Source organism: Plutella xylostella, chromosome 31 (genome assembly GCF_932276165.1).
Source record: "Plutella xylostella chromosome 31, ilPluXylo3.1, whole genome shotgun sequence".
Classification (NCBI taxonomy): Eukaryota; Metazoa; Arthropoda; class Insecta; order Lepidoptera; family Plutellidae; genus Plutella; species Plutella xylostella.
In genome coordinates this window covers 2537076-2564296 of record NC_064011.1, presented here as the reverse complement: position 1 = coordinate 2564296, position 27221 = coordinate 2537076, and the positions used below count along the sequence as shown (strand labels likewise).

The following is a 27221-nucleotide window of genomic DNA, read 5'->3' as shown; positions in this document are numbered from 1 at the left end:
TGCTATAGGCTGATGATGATGGCCTGTGTTGGCTGATGATGATGATGATAATATATGTATTACATTTATTATATATATTCTATTATTATGTATTCATCCAATTGAATACTTAAACAACGAACAAAGTTATGCAGTCAAAATCCATACACAATCTTCTTGCCAAACCGCAAATATAAAATTGTTTTCTATAGTGCAAAATTTTAAGTCTACTAGAAGTACCTTAAACTTTTTAATGATCTGTCAGTTAGTCAGTGAGTGACAAAATGGTGTAACTTTGATCGACCGTAACTCCTAAACTATTAATTCAGTTGGCATAATTTCGAAATTAAGCTTTTTATAATGCCTACTACACTCACGGGCAATGAAAAGGTTCCACTGAGAAAAACACCAAATTACTCTTAAACATAAAAGGCTAGCTTAATGACGTCTTCTGCAACTTTGATTTAAGAGAGCATCAGGATATTACCAATTAATAACAATAATATTTTGTTTAAACTTCAAATTAAATGTTTGAAAAAATTGGGTTCGTCTGGTGATGGAGTTTTGTGAGTGGAACTTTTTCATTGGCAGTGTATTATTCACCGAAAACAACTCCTAGCTACATCGAAGATATAGGGTGTGTGAAACTGCCGCGAATCGCTTCGAGAAAAGATGGTACGGCCCTGCCCGTTTTTCTCGAGACTATCGTGCCCCCAGACTAGTTTTACCCGACTGCATGGAAGGTTATATTTTTCAACCATATGTATACAGGGTTATTGGTAAGTAGAGCTGATCCTTTTACGAGGTTATATAGAAAATAATTTTCATACGATTAAACCCTATATGTATGATCCAAAACTTAACAATTTCTGAGTTTAGAGATTAAAAAAACTAGCCAAATAACTTTTTTAGTTGTTTTGCATTAAATATGACCTATACAATTCAATTATAATCATTTACAAGTACGCATTTTATTTACCGCATATTTTTTATATCCGGATAACTCTTTGTCTTTATCCGGTTTGTGAGTGACAACCCTAAAAAAAATAAACAAATAATAATAACTTCTGAATAACGCGGTATTAGATTCTGGTATTAATAATGATAATAGAGGCATACCGGGACTACCTATGTACTGAAAATCTCGATCTAATACGCGGTTATTCGGGTTTTAAAACACAAAAATGAAAAGAGAGAATAATACGAATATTTCAGTAACTATTTAGATTTGATGTATGAAATTTTGTTATAATGTATGTCTTAATATGTGTATTCCATGAATGCTATTGAAATTTAATTGTATCGCATAGTTATATTTTAATAATATTTTTTGTGATTTTCGGAACCCGGATAAAGTGAAACTTTAAGATTTTTTTAAAAATAAACTAGAAGTCATAGAAACTTCGGAGTTTTACTTAAGTGTTTAAAATGACGAAAACTATAAGATTATGCAAAAAAACCGAGATGACACAAAAATAGGGTTCATAAAACACTGTGCACCGTCAAGTAGTTAAACTGGTGAAAAATGCAATCACTTCGTATCACACTGAGCTGGCTTGCAATAGTTAAAAGTGAACAACACAGGTTTTAACATTCTGGCATGAACTTTATGAAGCTAGTTCCAATATTTGATTTAAGATGGCGCTTAAATTAATAAAAGTCTATATTTAGCGCCATATTTTAACACACATACAGAAGTCTTAGTAACGAAACAAGGTGTATGTAGTTCAAGGTTATTTTACATAGGTGGCGCCTATGTGGGAGGGTTGTAGTTATAGCTATATAGGGGATCAGGATTAATTGCACTTGACTGTACTTACATGTTATTTGAATTCTATTTGATGATACAATGTGATGTATGTGTAAATAATTGCTCATCTTAAATTAGAGTAGAATTTGTTTTATTTTATTTTAGCACAATAAATTATCTTACCTTCTGCCCGTCTGTCTTTAAACGATGTTTATTTTGTTAAAAAAAAGTTGACCTGAACCCCGAAGTCTAGTCGTCCTTGCTATATGCCTTCTTACAGTTTTTTAACACCCTGTATTGTGGATAGTTGATACTTCTTTTGTGGACATTAAACTATGCAATGTCTACAGCGTGTTGTATACTTATAGTAATTATTTGCCAAGTTTAATATCATAAATTCCCAGGCAACAGCTTGTCATAACTCGTTACACACAGGATCACCTAAGCCACTTACAACGACAGCCGCGTTATAACTTAATATAACGTTATAACGAACTTTCTATGCAGGGTATGGACTTTATCAGGGCATAACTCAAAATCAGGTCAAATTCAAATCACCTAGAACTAAACTAAAAATTATGCGCTAAAAGTATTTTTCAAAGATATTTCTTCCAGACAACTCATGATTGTTTTTTTACCTTTGTTTCAGATAACGTGGGTGGACAGCAACGCCGGTGTCCTTACACAGGGTGTTAATTACACCGTGGAGGCTCTATCAGACGGACAGCGGTACACCGCAAGGTGAGTGGGAGAAGCTTCTTTTAGCTATAAGACCCTAATTCTGGGTGATGACGCGTGGGTAGGTAGAATGAATGACGACCGAATGGCGTAGTGGTTAGTGACCCTGACTACTGAGCCGAAGGTCCCGGGTTCGATTCCCGGCTGGGGCAGATATTTGTTTAAACACAGATATTTGTTCTCGGGTCTTGGGTGTTGATATTTATATTTAGTATCTATCTATCTATGTATTTGTGTAGATATATCAGCTGTCCGACACCCATAACACAGGTTCTGCCTAGCTTGGGGTCGGATGGCCGTGTGTGAGATGTCCCCACATATTTATTTATATTTATTTATTTATTTAATGGAAGTTTACCTAATTTATCTTTGGTTTGTATGCATTTTTTCGTTTCTTCTATATTTATTGCATTACAAGGTGGCCCTGTAGGCTATGTCATTTTTTTGCTGACGCTGCAAGGGCATGCCGTATTAAATAGTAAGAATGTTTAAAAATAGGCATATACCTAATCGGTAAGTCTTTTTAACCGTCCTGTATATTCTAGATCAGATCTTCCTGTTGCAATCATAATAACACCTCTAAAACCAATAAAATGAACGACTATTGGATATAATACAAAATGGACCGTTTTCCTTTAGAGGGTACGACAAAGCAAAACCGCGACAGTATTAAAGCTTCGTAGGGCCATTTCAACTATCATTTACACACTGTCCGTTATTAGACATAGGCATTTTCCATGATTAAAAATTTTCTTCTTGATTGTTCAGTTCATTCAGTGTTTAAACCTAATCTAGTTAATATATAAAAATGCTTGTTTGTAGGAGTAGACACTTTTTATCAAACACCTCATGTAACTCTAACTAATCAAATATCTATTTTGCAGAGAAAAAGAATCGAACCCAATACATTCATAGAATAATCAACATAAACCTCTATGCATACCACACTATACCCTCTTATTTCAGCAGTGGTATATTGGTAGGTAGTTTAGCCGCGTAGCTATTATCACGTGCTACGCGGCTACGAGGCTACGACGCTACGACGCTACGCGGCTACGCCGCGCCGTAGTAAAATACTGCTACGAGAAATGTAGGCTTATAATCTTATAAACATGTTTATAGAATGTTTGCGTGGCCGGAATATATCATCGAGTGAAAGGTGAGGGCGGGCGGCGGTTTTTCGAGCTTAGGCATTTTGTGTTATTGTTTCAGGGAAAATGCGGTTGGTTTTTTTTGGTCAGTATTATTATATTATATATGTATAATATATATATTACTTGGCGAAAGCGGCTGGCTATTTATGTAGGTTTGTAATGCCTTTTCTCGGGAACCCGTCAGATCGATTTGATAGTTATTTATATTTCCTTTTTTTTACATATAAGGATAGGGTGTTTCGAATCTTATAGATAAAATTTATTTTACATACTTCAGTTTTTCAGTTAGGGTAAGCGTTATTCTATGTATGTACTTATTTTTTTTATTGACCTATGACTTACAGAATTGATAATTGTTAATGGTACTAGTACTATCATACAACATATTAAATATAATCACGTACATTACACAATTACAAGCCTACATGTTATAATGTACATATTTTAATGTTTGTAATTTATAAATATCAGCTAAGAACAGATACATTTCCTGAAATGCTTTTAACGTACTTACTTTTCCATCTGCCACATTCTTACAACCAAAACCCAAAAAAATCCATTTCGTTTTTTTTTCAAGTCTCTTTTACCATTATTATTACAAACGGGTTTGTAAGTAAGCTGTAAGCAGCATTCCTCGTGTTTATTACATTCTGTAACAGCGAGGCTTGCACGCAACTTGAATTTTCATCTAAAGCTTTGTTCAGATTAAGAAATATGTTGTATTAAGTACAGTGCGCGCGAATACTCTGAGTCTTTCAAGAAGAGTTCAGAAAGATTTTAAAATAATATATGTATTTTGTACCTATTAATGATACGATGAACTGCAAGATTTGACAGATTATGGGCTTTTCCTGTACGCTTTGTTCATATTACAGATATTTATTTATAGAATATACCTACTCATATATTTTTGGGTATGCGGGCATATAGAGTATAGCTGTTCCCCCGCGCTTCGCTTCGCCTTAAAAAGTTTTCCCGTGGGAATTCCGGGATAAAAAGTAGCCTATGTTCGCAAATCCGTTCAGTAGTTTTGGCGTGAAAGAGTAACAGACAGACACAGTTACTTTCGCATTTATAATATTAGTTAGGATTTGTGTAAACATGTAATATTTTTTTTAGGTTATTGTTGAATGTTGAAGTTGTTTTCACAACCGATAACCTCACTTAGAAATACCTATATAAAAAAATTGCTCCGTACATTTGGTGCCATTTCATTATTTAATTAATAAAATACAATGAGTACTTGCGCTAAGTACACCTAACCATTGTGTTTTGAGATCGTGCTAAGACCCAGTGAGATCTTATTGGATTGAGATTATCTTGCCACTAGTTGTTCAGTTGAAGCTAACGATCTTACAGGAATTTCAGGATATTAGTTTGTGATAGGTTTGATCCTCAGATAGTAAGATAGAGGTTAGGTTTCGAAGGTCGAGGACAGATAATTGTAGCGCTCTTGGGCAGATATTGGCATATGTCTAACCTTTGGGGGATTATTATAGCCATATTGACACGACGATAATCACGATGTGGCAGTGAGAGTGACTTGCAGCGCAAGAATAGTCTAGCCTAGTGTAGGATGCTCTTCGGCTGGATAGGGTGACGACTTGCGAAAGGAGGCTGGTAATAAATACTAACCTTAGTGGTTATGCTAGTAAAATGTATTAGAAAACTAAGATTAATTATCATAAATAAAAAAAAATGATTGGACGCGGAAAGCAATAGTTCGCATGTGAATGGTCTTTTGAGGGGCCTACGTCATAGGCTGGAGATGATGATGAATACTGAGTTAGTCGTATTCTTTACATTTTATTCATATTTCTTTACCTCACGGCTTAAGACTGTAGCTCGCGGCTGACCGCTGACGAGAGAATAGAATTCCCAAGCCATAAACAACCTTCACCCATATCCACCACAGGCGCACTAAAGTCTGTTTTTAATCCCAGATATACTAAATTGACAGACTCTGAACGGTTCATCAACAGTCGATTGACCTGCGATTAAGTGACGTATCGTTCTGTTGGCGGGACAATCGACTGTTGATGAACCGTTCACAATCAGTCAATTTAGTATCTGAGATTAAAAAAACAGACTTTAGTTTTATTCCTTACATCACGGCTTAAGACTGCAGCTCACGGCTGATGGCTGAAGACTATAAAAATACTAATAAAAATAAACAACCTTCATCCACCCCACCAAAGCCACACTACATACCACATCAACACTATTGCTACACCGTCCACCAACCCCCACTAGCGTGGTGGACGAGGCCTAAAACCCTTCCTTCATTGGAAGGAGACCCGTGCCCCAGCAGTGGGGACGTCATGGGTCGTGATGATGATGATGACTACAAGGTTTCTATTCCCTTTATTCATAGAAAAATTATAGGATGTTTAAGCTATTGAACTGTCCTGTCCCTCTCTGTCAAGGAACAAATTGTGCTATGACAGAGAGGGACAAAACCTCTAACCTCTCTTTCCTCCCCCAGATCCGTGATCACGATGACTCCGAAGCAAGAGCACCACAACCAGACGTTCACGTGCCAGGCCCAGAACACGGCCGACCGGGCTTACCGCTCCGCCAGCATACTCATAGAGGTAAGTGAATACTATTGATTGGTATGCCGAAGGTCCCGGGTTCGATTCCCGGCAGTTTTTTTTTGAGACAGATATTTGTAATCGGGTTTTTTGATAATATATAATATCAATCTATGTATCTGTATACAGGGTGCTGTAAAAAAGTATACTAAGCCGAAACCTACATGTGTAGCATGTTATATGTAAGCCCGAAAATAAATTCTGAATTTAATTTTGCTATAACATGCTGCACATGTAGGTTTCGGCTTAGTATACCCTTTTTTAACACCCTGTAGATGATGTATCAGATGTCATAGGCTCAGCCTAGTTCAGGGTGGGGTGGCCGTGTGTGAAATGTATCTACATATTATTATTTCATTCACTCAAAAGTTCCGTGAAAATGTTTGCTTTAAGCGATTAGGCCGCCTATTGTGCTTACTCTTACTTGTAACGTAATTTATGTTGTGTTTTTTAATAAAGTTATATATTTTTAGCATTTCTAGGAATTCTAGGAGCGAGGCAAAATTTCAGCTCGTTACAATCTCCTTTTTTGATTGATTCAAGTTTGCTTCGTCATAATTTCTGGTGTTTGTATAGCTAAATACGATATTTCAGTCTTGTACAAATATTACTAAAGCTATTATTGATACAAAAAATAGCTTTACTTTTAAGTTAATTATTTTATTCCTACAACTTTTCCATTCCTGCCACGGTGATAAAAGTTATAGAGTATAAAAATAATTTTCCGATAACAATAGGTACAGTACCTATATCGTTTAGCATTATTAAAAGTTAAATAAGGCTTTGTGACCTTTATTTATAAAAATATAGGCATGAAAAGAAAAGCCATTAGTAAATTAAAAGTGGAAAAAATCAAACAAAAACATTCTTAAATAAAAATAACGTTTCGTCTCTATCAATGGCAATTCATAAAAAAATAATCGACGATTCATTTAGCGAATTTTTATTGTAAAGGTTTTACTCTTCGCAAACGCTGAAACTTTTTAATCGTGGATTATATCTCGTCTGCAAAATAAGATGGGGAATAAGAATTTAGCGTTTATAACAATTCGGCAATTGTGTTAAGTGCTCGTTTCAAAATTAAGGCTCTCTTTAAATTGGGAATGCTTCATTAGAGTGAAGAATTTATGAATAAATTATTTTGTGAAGGCGACCGAATGGCGTAGTGGTTAGTGACCCTGACTACTGAGCCGATGGTCCCGGGTTCGATTCCCGGCTGGGGCAGATATTTGTTTAAACACAGATATTTGTTCTCAGGTCTTGGATGTGCCCGTAAAATGGCAATAGGCCCGCCCCCTATTACATTGGGACTAACATAACACTCTGGCGAAAAGTGGGTGCAGCAATGCACCTCTGCCTACCCCGCAAGGGAGTACATTAGTACAAGGCGTGAGTGCGTGTGTGTGCGCTTTTTAAAGTAACACAATATAGCTTGAGCTAACGGCTTTCTCTCTAGACTTTTATTAAATGAATAGCTAAATATATCATTTGCTAAAATATTTATACAGGACGTTGCATAATTGGTATAGTAAGCTGAAATATATAGGGTGACTCGAATACTCGTTCTAAACAACTCTTGATAATGAGCGGTTTTTTTACTATACCTAAACTACATTAATATAAAGTATAAACGGTATTTACAAATCGTTTATACTTTATATTAATGTAGTTTATAAATATCTCCTGTTTTTACACGATACCCATTTTATATCTTTCTATTTCCTATCAATTTGGTTGTCTGGAAGAGATTACTTTTAGTAATAAGGCCGCCGATTGTGCTATTTATTTTCTTTTCATGTTTGTAATACTGTTTCTGTTTGTGTGCAATAAAGATTATTTTATCTTTTAACTTATCTTAAACTTACTAATATACTTTGTTAGACATGTGATATAAAAATACTATGGAATTTATTCGATCGATTATATCACGAATTTTGAAAAGTCTTAAGACAAAGGTTGTTCAGAATGACTATCTGAGTAACATTCTTTGGGCTTACGTCTTATGGAATATTCTCTTATAATATCTAAATACCTAATTCGTGTACTGTAATCTCAATTTTTAATAAGAACGTTAATATTCTCAAAACTCTGTACAGTTAATAAACGGAGGAATATTTTGATAAAACCTATTTCAACTTTTTCAATATAAAACAATCTAATAAGTCTAATTACTTGTATGTAATATTTCTTCGTATCAAAAAAAATAAATATAAGTAAGCATTGTCAAAGTTCTATAAAAAGTCATTTTAAAATGGAATCGTATTCGTAGTTATTTTAATGGAACTTTAAAATTCATTTATATCGTATCTGTCCGATCTTAATATGGTTAATAACGATTCGATTCGGTTATTTACGTTTGTTCGCTGTAAAGAATAATACCTGTATTCATTATGGCGTATAAATAGAATACAATAACAATTAATTTAATCATAAATATATTGTATAATATGATACTAGCTATTCACGCGAGCTTCGCTTTGCCTTTTAAGGTTTTCCCTTAAAATGCCTGAGTAAAATGTAGGCTTTGTATTATCGAGGGTGGCACTTACTACATGCCAAATGTCACTTACTATAATATACCATGAAAGAGAACCAAACATCCATTCATACTTACAAAGTTTCCTGTGTATAATAAATATGTTCTTGTGTACAAATAAAGAATATTCTATCTCCCTATCTGTTTGTAGGATTGAAGTAAATAATCTGAATCGGAGATAAGGTTTGTGTGAAAAAGTGTTTTTTATACGTAGGTATCTATAATTATATTTTAAACGATATTTAAGCTAAGACATTATAATTAAGCTTAAACTTTTCGGCATCGAATGCAAAGTATTATTTTTATAGAAATTCACAAAAGTTGTGCGTCTACTTCATCGGCATTGCCGACCCCGTGTCTCTATACATTTATGAAAATCTGTACAATTTATTGCAATACGTACGATTCCAATACAATACAATACAATACAATACAAAACACTTTATTTGCACCAAGAACAAAAATTACAAAAAACAAAACTTAATTAAAACAGTACAAAAAGGCGGCCTTATTGCTTATAGCAATCTCTACCAGACAACCTTTGGATGGAAGAGAGTAAGTTTATATGATTGTGAGGTCAACGCTTAAGTACCTTAAGCTTTCCTAGTAGCGTCCGTTATCATGACGAACAGATTCACCTCTAGCAGTCAACAACAGTATTCAATTAACGGCGTTAGTTACCCCTAGTAACGCCCCTAAGTGCCGAATAAAAGAATACAGATTTCAGATTGGGAAAAATGCTTATTATCATCACAAAAGCACGCTTGGCTTAAGAAATACAAAGACGTGTCTTGAGAATAACTCACGGGACAAATAAAAACATCATACGTAGTGTCACAATCGCTGAATGACACAGTCTGTGACATACGTTTGTGTATGAACAGAGACGTACTCAGGTTAAAGAAAAAATATTAGTTTTAGGTATAGATTTTTAGCCGGTCATTTTTATTTTCACTTTTTTAGTAAAGAGGTAAATTTTGATTTGATGGTTGATCTGAAGATTTTTTCACCGTAGAATCTTGTGGCACTAAAGTGAAAAAAAATACAGTAGCCACTTTTACATTTAAAAAAAATCTGATACTGATAAAGTTTAGTCTGTATCTCCTCAGAGAGGTCATTTAAAATTGATAATTTGTATTGGTGTTGGTGGTGACTTAGGGTGATTTACACCAAACATTTAAACAAATTCACATCTATTGCTGTCTTGCTCTGACACTGTTCTATCGATCTTTTTTTTACGCACTTTCTATGAAAGCTCTTCTTTTTACCGTTACGGGGCCGCTACATTGAAAGAAAAAAATATATACTTAAAGTTTTTTTTTATCTGTATTTTTTGTTTGTGTTGTTGTTACAGGCTATGTGTCAAACAAACATTTCTTTACTTCTTTAATTAACTTTAAAATATATATTTATTTCACACAAACGGCAAAACTCGAAAATTAGTTTAAAAATAATAAACCCTGAATACGTCTATACACACCTGACAATATTTTCCCCGATGTCTGAGCGCCATTGTTCGCGGGCGCTTTCTTGTGAAACGCTCTTTGTGCTCGACTGTACCGATGTACAGTCGGCGACAGGTAACTAGCTACAGCTTACACTTTGAACTGGTGCCCCCTTATTATAGAATGGTTTTCATCCGGTTAGAGCAGAATGCAAAAATTAAATTGCCAAAAAGTCGAACTTACCCTACCGGCTAGGCTAAGAAAGGTTATAAAAGATTGTCTATATCGAGAAACTGAAATACTAACTTATTTATTTATTTAATCCTTTATTGCACAAATATAAAAATAAGTGTACAAAGGGTGGACTTAATGCTACAAGCATTTTCTACCAGTCAACCCACAGGAGGTGCAAGAAAATTTTATTATAAGGTGTGCAAAAACAAAACAACACTATTACCTACTACAAAATTAAAAACAAGTACAACTTATACCTACATAATAAAATTATACACATTACCTACCAAAGTTTATACGGTGGAGAAAATATTTTACGCGATTTTTTAAAGGCTGCGAGCAAAAGTTGATAAGAATGATCCCCTGGGTCACTTTCTTCTAGCTTAGTTCACCACTTTTAGAACACCCTGTATAGAATGGCGCTGCCCTGTGTTGATATATTTCAACATGTGGGAGCTATTATACCAGAAACACATACACCTAACCAATCAACGGTTGGCTGGAGAAAATTGTTTTTCAGCAATAAGCCCGTGTTTGTAAATTCATGTTCTATTCATTTTTTTTTACTTTTTAATTGTAAAGTGTTATGTTTGTGTGTGTTATAAATAAATAAAATACACAGACTCGTGGTAAACTTGCTTACAACCCTTGTTTCGGTCGGTTAAGCCGTAAGTCCGCCATTGTACCTGCGTTTAGTTGAAAGACGCAGCGCAGCTTCTTTAAGAAAGTCCATTTTACGCGCTTCAAATCTCGCACACTCTTGTTCGGTACACACACACAAATTCCAAATATCACTTACGGGCAATGAAAAAGTTCAATTGAGAAAATCACCAAATTACTCCTAAACAGAGAAAAAATACTTGGTGACGCCTTCTGCAATATTTAAGCACATTTAACGGTGCATCAGAATATAACCAACTAAAATCATAAATATTTGATTAAAAAAAAAAAAAAAACACGCACTCACGCCTTGTACTAATGTACTCCCTTGCGGGGTAGGCAGAGGTGCATTGCTGCACCCACATGATTTTGATTCAAGTTTCCTATAAAATGTTTAAAAAAATTGGCCCCATTTGGTGCCTGCATTTTGTAAGTGGAACTGTTTCTTTCACGTAAGTGTATATTAGGCGTAAAAAACTTTAAATATAACGTTATCTTTGGCATTATTTAATATAATAAAGACATATTCGCACGGCGGTGTTGTAACACCATTTTGTTTTCATCGGCTAATATAACCTTCTTTAATAACTAAGGCGGGAGTTTCCTCGGCGAAATTTCCACATCAAAGCGAATATAATATTTGATGTAATTCCTTACCTACTTTACTTTGTAGGGTTATACGGTATACCGAAGACAGGGAGTCACTACATATGAGGAAAAACTAGGTTTCGGAAAGCTGCTGCGCGAGCCACGACTTTATCTCGTTGTATTAAGCGTGCCGATTGCACGACAGCTCTCGTTCGTTCGTTTTTCGTCAGTATAAAGAAACCCTCCAGGTGTGGATGTAGAAATATTATATGAAATTGTTTATTACACCGAAAGGGCGTTACGTGATAACTTTCTTATACCTTGTGATATTTATAGCGTTAACAATATTTGTTAAAGTATCAGAGAAAGTAATAAAAGAAAGTCATAAATATTAGTAACTGGCCGTTGCTCGTAATCTTTGGTAAGTTATAGGTCCAAGAGTGGCCATAGATCCGACAGAATTTCAAAGCAAGTACCTACCTCGTATATCTAAATAATCCTAACTTATATATTATAATTATATTAATATTCCAAATGCGAAAGTAACTGTGTCTGTCTGTTACTCTTTCACGCTAAAACTACTGAACGGATTTGAATGAAATTTGGTATACATACGTTTCGACCCTGGGACAGAACATAGGCTACTTTTTATCCCGGAATTCCGACGGGAAAACTTTTTACGGCGAAGCGAAGCGCGCGGGAACAGCTAGTATAGAATATTTTGCCCTGAATGTCATGTCTGAGTCAACCGCTGGATCTAAAAATTCCAGATTTGGCATATAGGTTCCTTGTATACATTTAAAATCGCACAATGTATAATGTATAGCTTTTTACTTATGAAAGTGGCTGTATCTATTTGTAGGTACCTAGCTAAACTACCTAAATGAAGTTTAGTACGAGTTTACCTTATTACCTTTGATCCGATAGTCCAAGATCATTTGCAATGCAAATCCGTATTTCAGTATAAAGTAAAGGTTAAAGGTTTTGGACACAACTATAATCCCTTTATACACTATTATCATACATTACATCTTGGGGATTAGGATCCCAACGCAAGATAGTAATGAAGTTGTGATGTAGTTTTGTTATTATTCATTGGTGTACAAATAAAGAGTACGAGTATCTATGTATCTATAATCTGCACTCTCGTGAATACCCTTTGTACCACTAGGGTACCTTAGGGCGACAATAACAACATGTATCTGTCGCAGGCATCTGCTTTAATCTCCTTTTTGATTGAACCACTAGCCCGTTCATTGGATGACGCTACTCAGTTAAAGAACAACTCGTCAAGTCAAGTGGTTGACTGTAACGTTTAACGTCTTGACTGAACGTCATAATAGCGAAGTCGTTGAATGGGATATAGCAATTTTGTAATGTCTGGTTAGGATGAACATGACCAGACAAGAGTCAACAAAAAGACTATGTTACAAAGCTCTCATCTCACAAATTAACTAAACAATAACAATAAACGTACCTTGATATTGTTGTTCATAATTATCCAGTTTCGCCACATTTTTTTCTTTGAAACTATCCGCCAGCGGCGTAATAGTAGGTAAATCATACCATATAACACAAATAACGCACTTTAAAGCTAACTTATTTCAAAAAATAACAATATAGGTGCTTTTTGTGTCAGCTGTTAGCTGTTAGACGCCATATTTGTTTTATTCACCACCTGACTGATTTTAAGTCCGCTAACTAGTTGGACGTTTTGTGACGCATGTACAATCAACGTTTGGCCTAGACATACAATTGGATAGGGCCATCCAATGAACGCGCTAGTGATTCAACCAAAAAGGAGATTGAACCAGTTGCCTGCGACATATCTATAAGTACATAATCGATATTTAAATTAATGGAAATTTCTTTCTTTCTTTATCTTTCAAAATGGTATTTAATATTTCGTCTTATCCACGTTAAATTTGGGTTTTAAAGGTAATATTCGGGTTCTGAAAGATTCTGGAAAGGATATAGATTTGAGATCCATAGAGTTAAGTACTTACTTCATTTTTCAAAAATCATAGTAGGTACAATAAGGATTCTAAGGCCCTGTTCCACAATGTCTGGTTAGTGGCTACTTGTCAGATAAAACACATGCTGTCACCCTCTGTTATTATTTTTTTGACAGTGACAGCATGTATTTTATCTGACAAGTAGCCACTAACCAGACATTGTGGAACAGGGCCTAAATGTTACATTTGCAATATATGTAACAAATACTTGCATGTATTATAACTACTTACCTCTAAACACAAACGGAAGAAAATCCCTCGTATTTTTTGCTTTCTTACATTTTGTGTTCTTACATAAATATTATATTACTTTTTTTTTCCTGCTTATGTACTTAATATTTGTATTAGGTAGGTACTTTACCTATTTTTTGTATTGTTGCTATGTGTCCGAAATAAATGTATTTTCTTCCTTTATTTTTATTGGTGGGTTCTATACAATACCAAATGTTGCAAAAGTGGTTTAGTAAGTCGAAATAGGATGACAATTACGAAGTCATATTTTTAACCCCCGATGGAAAAGGAGGGGTGTTATAAGTTTACGTGTATGTGTATCTGTCTGTGGTAGCGTAGCTCCGAAACGGCTGAACCAATTTCGGTTTTGTTTTTTAGGGTTGTAAGTAATGTTGCCCTCAGTGTATGTTTATAGCCACGTTTCATGGAAACCGGTTCAGCAGTTCATAAGTTACGCGTCTTGTAGTGTTGAATGTTAGGGTTTTTACCGTTGGTTAGGTTATTTTAAAATTTATAGAACAAAAGTTTGTACCTACCTACCTAATGTTTATCTTACTTCACTTAAAAGGGCCAGCTGAAAATCAGCGCTGTGGCCTTACTGTCCACAGCTAATGCTGAGCTGGTGCCGTTTCCACACTCCGGACAGCAACCCGTTGTGTTATTGTTTTGTATCTTGTCTTTTTTTTTTGTTTTTGTCTCATGTTCTATTTTTTGTTGTTCCTTGTTGTTTTGTATATGTATTTATTTTCTTTAAATCAGTATTTTTCTTTTTGTTGTTGTTGCTGACTATGTGTCGAATATATATGTATCTTTATCTTTATCTAACACCCTATATATTTACTACATCAGTATTTTTATAAGATCCTCTACTTGCCCGTCAAAGCAGTGTATGTTAATCCACAGCTCTGAATGTTTGTCCAATTCTGCGACAAATATTTGTCCTGAAATGGGATATTATTTGCCAATCTGGCGAGCTCGCATCATTTTCAAAGGAAGTTTTTTTCGTGGTAAATACTGCCTTAAGATACTTGATAGGTATACGTACATAGGGTATATACATAATATTATGCGTTTAAGTCTATAAACTACATATATGATACACATTGACTTTGAATACCGACTAAACAATATTGCGAAGATACTTAACAATTTCTGAAGCAACTACCTTTTCTATCATAACTGGCATAACTTGTATGGATTTGACTGATTTTTGACAGCTAAGCGACGCTACAGTGCCACAAACTTATCTGTTCCGGTGACAGCTCACATGAATGTGTAATATTTCTTAATTCTATAAGATTTTAAGTTTGCTCGTATTGTTAATTCGCTCCCATCTAATCTTTTACAATATAGGTACAATTCGTTAGTAAGTAATGAGATATGGATTAATTTAGTTCGCTCTCACCGGAACAGATAAGTTTGTCGCACTGTACTTAAGGATTGTTGATTTCTAATGTGACGTTAGTGGTAACTCTGCTGATTAAGTTAGGAGTTGATATTTTAGTGCTTCCACTTCATCGGCATTGCCGACGCCGTTTCTCCATACATTTGTGACAATCCGTTTGGTGCGATACATACGATACCGATAGGCGAAGTCTTGCCTTAATATTTCAGTTCATAGCTTTTACAGAACTAGCTGTTCCCGCGCGCTTCGCTTCGCCTTAAAAAGTTTTCCCGTGGGAATTCCGGGATAAAAAGTAGCCTATGTTCTTTCCCAGGGTCTTAACCGTATGTGTACCAAATTTCATTAAAATCCGTTCAGTAGTTTTGGCGTGAAAGAGTAACAGACAGACAGACACAGTTACTTTCGCATTTATAATATTAGTAAGGATGTTGCAAAAAGGGTATAGTAAGCCGAAACCTACATGTGCAGCATAGTATATTTAAGCCCGAAAATGAAATCAAAATTTCAAAATTCGCGAAACAATAAATTCATTTTCCATAGAAACTATGTTGGTCACGTGACGTTTTTACTATGAAGAATGACTTTTTTATTCGCGAATTTTCAAATTCTATACCCTTTTTGCAACACTTTGTATTATGACTATCAAGACTAGAACCCAAGGCATTTAGAAACCAAGCCACTACTACAAATATGTATACCTACAACGGACAAACTTTGTAGACAGCAAGAATTTTCTTTCAAAAACTTTCATTATTTGAACCGACTGAAAAAATGTTGTTAATTAGTTTACTTAATCAAGTTTAATCCTGAAGGATTTGCGACAGAATATTAAACTTAAGCCCTCGGCGTACTAACTGGGGCAATTCTGCTAATTTTTTTATTTTTTTTTACTTTTTCTTCCATCGAAAAGGCTTATGGCTCTAAGAGTTTCCTCGTTTTTTTAAAGGAATTGCTTGTGTGTACCTTTAAGGATAGTGAATTATTTATTGAAAAATATGTTTAGAAAATGGGTTCTAAATTTTCATGGTGTTTCCAGTGTAGGAAAAAAATAAAGATACTGTTTTTTAGTTTTTACTATCAATTTATCTGTATTAAAATAGCTATATATATGCCAACTATTAGGTACTAGGAGGTAGGAGTTTTTGTTTTTATTATAATAATTAATAGACCTTGTACTTAAACCTTAATGTAGAGATGCACAAATGAAGTTTACTAGAATGGAACTTCATTCAGTTTTCTCTTACACAGTAGGTACTAGGTACCCTAACTTGTCTGGCGCAGTAGCTTAGCACTTTAGTGCTTACAATGGATCTAAACTAAAAGCTCTATTACATTTTAAAATAGGATTAAGCAGCTATTAAATATTATTTTAACTATCTAACCAGACTTCAGAAGTCCTTGAAACATAATTAGGTACATAATAGTTACCTACATGTTCAACAGGTATTATTATTAGGTACCTAAACACAGTATTAAACTCATAGTATAGCGTGACGTCACTCATAAAGTCTTCTCATTTGAGAATGTGCTGCGAGAAGTGGGTGGCTCGCTTGTGAGCCACCTCGGACCACCCCTTCGGGGGTTACAGTCGTGAGTGCATATACATATACAATTTATACATATACATTTGAGAGACCGAGGTCCAAACCCTTACCACAAAAACTTAGACAGTATTTAACAGGTGTTTAGCGCTGTGAATCGCCTACGAAATCAGTCAAATTTAGTTTTAAATACTTGTTAAACAGTGTTTAAAGTTTTTTGTTGTAGTACAGCTAATGTTTAAATCCTGACATGTACCAATCCAATGGCGTACTGAACGTCGGGGAACGGTTGCAGATTCATAAAGGAATTTTAAGTACAATAATACCAAGTCATCTTACGGTAATGGAAAACATTGTGAGAAAACCTGCACATCTACATAGACTGTTGTGTGTCATTTTACTCAATTCTAAACGGCGATATGGCTGGAGGAGCTTTTACTTGACTACTTATATAATATTAACCTAACCTAACCAACGTTAAAAACCCCAACATTGAACACTAAAAGTCGAATAACATTTGAACGGCTCAGCCGGTATTGATAAAATATGCCTTAAAAGTATTTCAAAATAATATTTGGAGTAACGTTACCTACCACCCTAAAAAACAAAACGTAAATCGGTTTAGCCGTTTTGAAGCTACACTACCACAGGCAGATATTTATTTATTTTATAATTGTCGGATATACACACACATATAAACAAACTTATAACGCCCATCTTTTTCGTCTGCGTTTAAGTGGGTTGATTAGGTATTAAACTCTTTCCAATATACACTACCGTCTTCCCAAAACCCATTCTTAGAAAGAATCTACACAGTAATACCTCACTCAAAAGAGTCGGATAAACGGGGCATTATTATTCCGCCCTTGATGACAAAGGGGCCGTTTGTTTATCATATTTTTTTCTCGATGGCCGTAAAATAAAAACCCTTTTTACTGGCAACCCAATTACTTTTTATGACCAACGGGCGATCTCGTCTGATAGGCACCTCCCGATATTTTGGACGTAAATTTCGTATTTATTCGTATCGTTTAATATAAATAAAAATATGGATTATATTAGAATACTGTACGCTTGGTAATGTATTTCTGTTCATTTCATTGCCTTGTGAATATTGGGATTAGGGATGTTTGGAAATGTCATGGCCAGAAGTTGATATGATAATTTGGGGGAAAAATTAACGGAGGGTGAAATTTTATCAATGTTTCAGCTAAATATACCTAATTAATGTACCTAATTACGGGTCATGTATTGTAATTTCAACAAATACAAATTATAGACTGTGAAAATAGGTCACAGAGAAAAAAAAAACATTTTCATCGTCGTAAAAAGAAACACTTCCGCGTTCCAAATATTTAAAAAAATAATACATACAGAATCGAGGACCTCCTCCTTTTTTCGAATTCGGTTAAAAAGCGAGACAATCTTTTGCCTTCCTCATTCAGTCACTACCGGCTAGCTATCTATGGTTGTAGTTCAGAAGGGCTAGCACGGGGCGTAATTAAGACGTGACAAAAAATTTGCATCACGCCCACTCACATCGCGCAGCCACAAGAGCGAGCGCGACGGAGAACTTTTGTCACGTCTTAAATGCGCCCCGTGCTAGCCCTTCAGTATAAAAGGCTTCCGTCTTTAGGTATTTCACTGATAAATTCCCACCCTACAGAATCACATTTACCATGATTGTTTCAGCAACATTACAATGTAGAAGTAACGTAGCCATTCCCAGTGACTATGAATAGATTTATTACATTCCGAGCTATTTGGAGACGCAGAATAATGGCAAAGCATTTCACTGTGAAAGGGTATCGTTGGCGTTTAATAACCTTTTAGCTGCCGAATACAATAATACGTTTAGTGGTGTCTTGCTTGTAGAGCAGTGGTAGCCGGGTAAGCGCCCGCTTCTCACGCCAGAGATGCAGGTTCGAATCCCGGCGCTGACATGTACCAATGTTTTAACTTGATTACAATGTATACCATCGCTCTTACGGTGAAGGAAAACATCGCGAGGAAACCTGCATATCTAGATTTAGCACATCTAGATATGTGAACCCACCAACCCGCAGTGGACCAGCGTGGTGGGAAATGGTCCAAGCTTAGGAAGGCAGTTTAGACCTTGGGGATATGCACAAAGGTTGGACTCGAGAGAGCCAGGTGCAGGTACTTACACCCCCACAGAGAATAGAATAGAATAAAATAGGTGTCTTGCTTGCTTGAACTATAGGATTCTTGTGTCCTATCGCAAAACTAATCCTTTGGTAGGTATCTAGGAAGCAGACACCTGGGATAATATCCATGTTTATGTAGACTTCTTTTTACTTCGAAATTCCCACGGAAAACCTTTTAAAAGCAAAGCGGTGTTCGCGTCAGCAGCTAATCATACTAAAATTTATAATAAATATCTGCCCAGCCCGGGTATCGAACCCGGGACTCTCGGCACAGCCATCTGTGTCAAAAACCACCAATGATCCGGTGGCTTACCATCCGATACCTTTGCAGCGATACTATTTTCGAATCTACACATACATATGCAAAAAAACAAAAGTCACTTTTGGAACTGACAAATTTGTCTTACATTTTGACAGTGACAGTTGACGATAGTGTTCTTTTTAAATAATATATGTTTGTGTAGATTCGAAAATAGAATCGAATCCTGTGATAGCGCCTCTTATCAGTGAACCCAAATATGCTCCCAACTACCAAAAAATGTAGCTAAGAATTAGTAGGATAGCCCATCAGATGGTCCAACGAGCAGTAAAATGAACGTTTTATGCGAATAGCCCACGTTACCTCGTATTATCCGTCTTTATTAAGAAAGAGGAAAGCTTTATTTGAAGGATGTTTTAAGACTTTTTTGTTTTTTTAACGTTCCTTTTGTAACGTTTTGCTTACAGTCTGTTAGATGGAGGTAAGGAATGTTAATTTAATTTGAACACTTTATTTTTATAAATGTTTGAATGAAGCTCTGTAACGTTATAACGTTAAACTTAGTACAGTCATCAAAAGAGATTATTGTCCACCTCTAGCAGCTTTTGATAAACAATACTAACCTCTTAGATTCAGTTAAAAGATTATGACTTTATTCATTAGTATAATGGTTAAATCATTGGGTTGAACTTAAAACGTTTATCTCGGTTTGAATGTTGACCCTGAAGGTGGATATCTATTTCGTCAAATATACTTAACGTTATGTGTGTAGTTGAAAGACTAGCGACTATAGAGTTTAGATAGATAGGTTTCTTTCTATCCAAAAATTCTCCCGAAAAAAAAACTTTTAATGAGATAAACTTAGACTTAAGTAGAATGTATTTATAAGCCATAAAGTCGAAGCTAATTCCACGAAATCCAACGCAATAAACCAGTTTAATACCCTCCCAAGGGACATAGACAATTTTATAGACGCACCAAAGCCATAAGTGGAGAGAAACATAAAAATTGGCAGAATGCCCTCCGAAAGAATACAATAAAATGAGTTTTTACAACACATAAACGGAGCTATGTGCTTTTGTTTTAGTATTGTACATAAACAAACGAGTAATACCTGTTTCTACTTCCAAATTTGTTAGGATTCTGGGTAAAACGGAACGCTAAAGGTTTAAGCTCTTTCAGGTACTAACTTGGAACAAATAGGTATATAGGTTAGCAGATTGGAGCATTCGTTTAGATACGAGTAGACAGATAATTAATCGCATACACACAGATAAACTTCAAAAGGTAAATAAAACACATCATACTTAGACGGTTTAGTTTTAATTAATTGTAAATTATAGATTTAAAATTCCTATTCAACATTAGCTTAAAATTCCTGTCTGTAACTCAGCGTATTTCATCTAGGTATGTCATTTTAAACATTTAACTATAAGTAAAAAACTGAAAATGATTAAAAAAGCCTTTGCGAAATCGCACTGTTTATTTTCAAGACTTTTAAAGATGGACTGTACAAGTGTACAAACCACGCACTTATTGTAACACGACACTCTACTCACAAAGACACTTTTATCGGTAAAATGACGTCCATATTTTTGGTCACATTCAACAGGCGAGCGACTTGGTATGGCCGCCACGCTTCTAGCAATTGTTTTAACTTATGCAACGGTCGGACCGGAACGAACGGAATTTTGATAGGAAAAGTGGGGCCATACATCTTGGGCAGATGGGAACAGCTTTCTGTTCGGACGTCCGAATTTCGGATGTTATTTTAGGGAGCTTTTTTCTTTGCCTTTTGAGAGGTTTTTCGCTTGTTATTAACTAATGGATTACGTTCTATGGACTTTGGAGGCTGTAGGAAGGGTAGATGAGGATTTTAGGTAGGCAGATGTAGTATGTGACTGTGATGGCTTAGCTGGCGATAAGTAATGTTAAGTCCTCCAAGGCTAAGTTTTCTTAACCATGTTTCTAGAAAACCTGTTCAGCCGTTCTAAAGTAAATGCGACGTTTAGTGGCAATTTCTCCATAATCGGTTAGATCATGGTATTAGTGGTTGACTTTTGACAAATCTGTCAAGAATTTTATGTGGAGATGACGTATAATTGATGAACCAATCCCAGTCGGTTAGATAACCGACTATGGAGAAATTGACACTTAGTGTTTACTGTCAAGGGGTTTTAACGTTGGTTAGGTTATTCCAAAACTTAATGATGTATACAATTTATAGTTATGTAGGTTCCTAGTTTCGTACTTATGTGTTATGTATTTTCAAGTGCTTCCCCTGAAACGCCCACTGAAAAGCTGAAGTTGTAGAAACTCCCACGTGAATGTAGATACTTAGATATTACTTCCGTTTGAAATAACAATTGTATTTCGAAACATTTATTTTGCTTACAAATTTTCTCAGATTCGTTCCTAAGTACTTGCCTATAGAGAGTGCTCCTGTTGAGTGGGATGGGAAATTCTTACAAGGAATAAAATTAAAAGCCTTGAATACATTTAATAATAGGATACATAATGATATCGATTCTAAAGGCACGGAATTTAATTTTAGTCATAATTAGCTATAAATGTTGCCTCTTCAAAATTAGATGTACTTAAACAATATTAGAGTCGAATTTTACACAAAGCATGTTTTGAAATTATTAAAATTTGATTTAGTGCCTTCAAAAAGGACACCATACTTAACCGGTTTTTAATCGACTTCGAAAAAAGGAAGAGGTTCTCAATTGGTCTGTATGTATGTTTTTTTTTATGTATGTTCACCGAATACTCCGCCATTTATGGACCGATTTTGAAAATTATTTTTTTGATGTATTGGATTGAGCTCAGGGGTGGTCCCATTTTTTTCAGAATTTTATTCCACCTCCAAGGGTGGGTAAAGGGGTAAAAACAGGGTATGAATTTCCATTTTGGGCACCTGTTAACCGATTCTAATGAAATTTGGAACTTAAATATAGACGTTTTTATAACAAAAAAATATGATGGTGACCTTGAGCTGATCTGATGATGGAAACGGAAGGCAGTCAAGGGAACTCCTCAACGGTATATAGTAACTACCTCGTGTTTAGGCTTGAATGATTCGTATTGACTAGTAGGACTTATTGGTATCACTTGCATCTTACTTTTGATTCAAAATTATTGCAAATAAACTAAAAAAAAATAAAAAACCAACTTCAAAAAACCACTAAAATAACCAGTAAAGTAAAAGTTGGTGCCATATTTGTTCAGATTACTTTGCCACCGCACCAACATCAAAAACGAACAGTTCCTTCTTAGGTATATTTGTACTGTCACATAGAATTGGTGTAAACCTTAAATTATTTCTTACTTTTTAGTGATTTTTTGAAGTCGGTTTCTTAATTTTTTTAATTGTGACATATTAACATTCTATTATCTAGTTAATAAAATGTTTCTTTATCTTGTACGTACCAATGTGTTCTATGATAATGATATTTGTAATGCCAACATTGATACGGTGGCCGTTAGATGCAATTTTTTTGCCGTTAGGCCAATTCTTTTTAATTCAAGAATTGAAGGACTATTATACCACGCGCGCCATACTGCTTATAAATATAGCCAGATTATTGATAATGGCACTTTACTGAAATAATTTCATTTGCTGCCAACACATTTGTGTTTCTCTTTTAAATATTTTATAATAATTAGCTTTACAAATGACAAACGCACAGTCTCCAGGGCACTATAGGAGCTCGAATGCGAAATTGTATTTCCATTTTATAATTGAGTTTTGTTATTTTTTATTACAATACAGATTTTTATTCGTAAGGCAATATACAGCTTCTACAATATGCCTATAGGTACTGTCTTTCTTCGCTCACTTACTTACCACATTATAATAATAATAATTTATTTATTTCAGATATAACAATCCATAAAATGTGTTAGTAACAATGTATCCTTAGTGTATCCTTATAATGACGAATCTGATGACACAAAATTTAATTTTAACAATGATGTCAATTCTGAAGGCTCAAATTCTAAATTAAGACTACGACTCAAGACACGATAAGCTGTCATAAACTATAACTTTATAGTACGATTTCTGCCATCAGAATCAATATCAATGTCCAACTATAATTTTTTCTACTGAAAAATACGATTAACGGATACTCTCATAGAGCCGAATCACAAAGAATTCGCAACGCATCGCAACGCCCCAATGGAGCCTCACCCTAACACTCATTAATCAAAATGTACTCGCCAACATTGCCACTATATCACACATAAATATAAAAACTCGAATTACCGTATATTTCTTCGTTTCCGCAATCACCACTTCCCTTGTTCTCGTGAATTTCCACAAAAGTGGGAACCTATACTGCATTCATTCTTTCTTGGCAGAAAAGGTTAACAATCTTTGTGTATCTTTTTATTTTCGATAATTTTTTTGTAATACAAACATTAAAAATAAAAAATTCAGTCACTAAACTTATTTACACGGATTTATTTATTTGTTTTTTTTGGCAAAAATGATTAATTTTGTTTTCTGAAAGCATACTTTGAAGGTGATAAAATACTCTGGAAACGGCGTTTAAAAAAATGTTGTGATGATTGGATAATTCATTGGCGTATTTTGTAATTAAACCATTTATTTTACCTGTGGGTAGATTATTTGTTTAATAACATTCTTATTATAAAGACACACATATAGATTGTTTACCCTTTGTGCCAAGTAAGAATGAATGCAGTATACCTACGAGTTGTGCCTTGAAATTCGGTGTCATATATTTCCGTTTTTTTATCATTTCAACTATTAAAAAGTTGAGAGAGCCCGTCTCTCGACAGCGTTGGTAAAGGGGAAAGTTCTTGCTCACTTTTTGGCCTCTTGTCGCCCGGATATTTTGTCAGACGGAGTAAACTGGGAAGGTTTCGCGAAAATTTGTAGAGAATTATAAGTTTTTATTTTATTGACGGTACTATGGTGTATGAATTATAATGTATTTCTTCATAGGTTTTATAAAAAAAGAGTTTGTGATGTCTAATAGTGACCAACACAATTTGAATATTATTAGTGGCTCTGCTTTAACTCTGTCAAAACTGAAATTTGAAACATGGAAAATAAGATTTTCATAGCCAATCAAATAAAGTGTAATTTCAAACAAAGAGTTTTGATGTTGATGAGTCATCATCACCGTCATCACTACCTAATCTACCTATATATACTTTACGCGTAAAAAAACACGCGCAGGCCCTCAACTCGTAGGAAAATGCCTTAAAAAGCTAGTAATACGTATTTAGGTAAGTACTTAAGAACTTACCATAAAACATGATCGGTATAATATGTCTGAAACCACAATCTTTGTAGTTATGAAATATTTCCACGTTATTATTCCGAGCACCGTTAGCATTTCATCTACGAAAATGGGGTTATGTCTCGAGGGAAATAAAAATATAAATATAATACACACATACATACCTTGGTGTGTGGGTACCTACTTAGATGCCATGCGGTACGTTTGAGATTTCAGTGGATCTACAAATCTACACTCTGACACTTAGCTATTGCAACACGATTTATTTATTTTATTTTAGGAAAACTCACTGCACAGTTTTATGGATTTACTATAGAATGAGCAGTAAAAGGCCTTTTACAAGTTTCCACTGATAGAAACAATTTAATTAATATTTACGCTAATACAAAGTAGCTGACTAAAGTAGGTTGTACAATAATAACAACATATTATCCACGCCTAACGATAGTGATTATTTATTTAAGATTATGTATTTAACATAGGCGGTCAAGAGCTTGAAGATGTAAACTCTATACGAGACTTAGGAGTCATTCTTGATAACTAATTAAATTTCAGAAAGCATTACGAGTACCTTATCTCGTCATGCAACAAGCTTCTTGGTTTTTTATCTCGTTTCTGTACTGATTTCAGAGATCCCCGGTCCTTGATCACTCTATTTAATAGTTTTATTCGCAGTAAGTTAGAATATTGCTCTGTAGTTTGGAATCCGTATTATAGTATCCATACTAAATCATTAGAAAATATTCAGGCTAGATTTTTAAGAATTATATCTTACCGATTTAAACAAAAGTACATTTGTAACTCATACCAATCAAGACTTCAACACTTTAAATTAACCTTGTACGAGTAGATACCTATCGTACATTTATTATTCTTATATACATAGTAATAAGATCATAATTACATTAACATTAGCAATAACATTATTGAGTAGAAGTAAGCAAATTATATACGTCATTATTACGGAGCGCCAGTTGCCACGTAACCTTTACCGTGTGAACATATAAATAAAGTTATAGTCCAGTGATTCATCTTTCTACTGAGAACAACCCTTATAACATCTACAACATCTACTACAGTGTGGGATATTAACCCCACATTTTTGGTCCTTCGAAGAAGTTGTGTCGGGATTTTTGCTGTTTTTCTGCGTTAGCGAATCGGTTTAGTCGGCCTTCCACCAGCGGACCTCCCCGGCTAGATTGAGAGTGCGCACATAACGTGGCTGAATAGTGAATTCCTGGTACGACCAGTGCCTGCGGCAACACAGAACAGAACATCAACAGTCTGATCAGAACCTGGACCGTGAGCAACTCATAACATTAACAGAAACATTTAACAACAGTCAATATACAACAACATTTCAACAACATGTCGAGCTACGCCGATATTCTACAACAACAAAGTGAGATTGTGGAGAAAATCAAGAAAATTAACATTAACTTCAAGAAAGATCCGAAAGCGAGAAAAACTGCTGACTACCATGAAGAGCGTCTTCATCAGCTGGAAAGCTATTGGAAATTATTCGAAACAAACAATACGCGTCTGGAACTAACAGGGCAGGAGAAAACAGGCCAGTATTATGAGGGCCGAGTGTTTGAAAAAGTGCAAGTGCTGTACAACGAAACAAGAGACTTGATGCTGTCATCCAGGCGACAGCTGGAACAAAGTGTACGCATGGAAAAACCCAAGCTACAGGTTGATGTGGAGCAAGCATTGGCGAGTGTTTCCGGAGTACAGGAACAAAACAAAAGTGACCCAAAGGAGCAGACTTATGGAACACCTGAGGTACAGTTTGATAAATATAACAATTTTGGAGGGTTGATTTCGGAAACATACGATAACAACACGCAAAACATGCTAAACGAACACCGATCTTATATAAAGGCATTTGAGAGGTCTATTCGCAACATGAACATCGAACAAATAACAGAAAAATGGCAGCTGGAAGACAAAATAAGAACAATTTCCCAGCGATGGGAGAACGTTGACAGGATGTATTGGAAATTGGACAATATAATCGAGAACATGACGACCTACGAAGAGGAGTATAACAGCTTAGAAATTCAATACGAACAAACAAAAACAGCCATCAATCAAAAAATATGGGCTCACCATCATCAAGAAAAATCGGCACCAAAAATTGAATTACTTAATTTTTTGTGGTCACTATTCTCAATGGACCACTTTTAAAGACCTTTTTATGGAAACAGTACACTGCAATTCTTTTATTTCGAGTGCCCAGAAGATGCAGCATCTCAAGTCCAAGTTAAGAGGTGAAGCAGAGCGACTAGTGCAGCATCTACCAATCAGTGCGAGTAACTATGAGACCTGCTGGAGTATCCTGCAGCAGCGATATGATAACAACAGGATGCTATTCTCCTACCATGCTAATGAGCTGCTCAATCAACCTTCCATCCAACAAGCATCGTCATTTCAAATAAAACGAATGCATGATACAACTCTCGAAAACCTGAATGCAATAACAAATTTGAACATTGAGACCTCAAGCTGGGATCCTCTTCTAGTACATATACTACTGCAGAAACTCGACTGTGAAACAGCTCAAGATTTTATCGAGTCCCTAAACAACCCCCGAGAAATACCTAAATTAAGCGAGTTTTTGGGATATCTGGAAAATAAATTTGCAG

At 35.1% G+C, this 27221-nt stretch overlaps 1 protein-coding gene across 1 annotated transcript in view; it reads left to right on the top strand.

Moving 5' to 3' along the window:
• The window catches only part of LOC105385572 (irregular chiasm C-roughest protein), a 285368-nt gene that overhangs the window by 176570 nt on the left and 81577 nt on the right, over window positions 1–27221 (top strand). The window contains exons 6-7 of the mRNA XM_048632241.1: window positions 2379–2470; window positions 6107–6215. Of these exons, the coding sequence (XP_048488198.1) occupies window positions 2379–2470; window positions 6107–6215 (201 nt within the window). The remainder of the gene's footprint in view (window positions 1–2378; window positions 2471–6106; window positions 6216–27221) is intronic.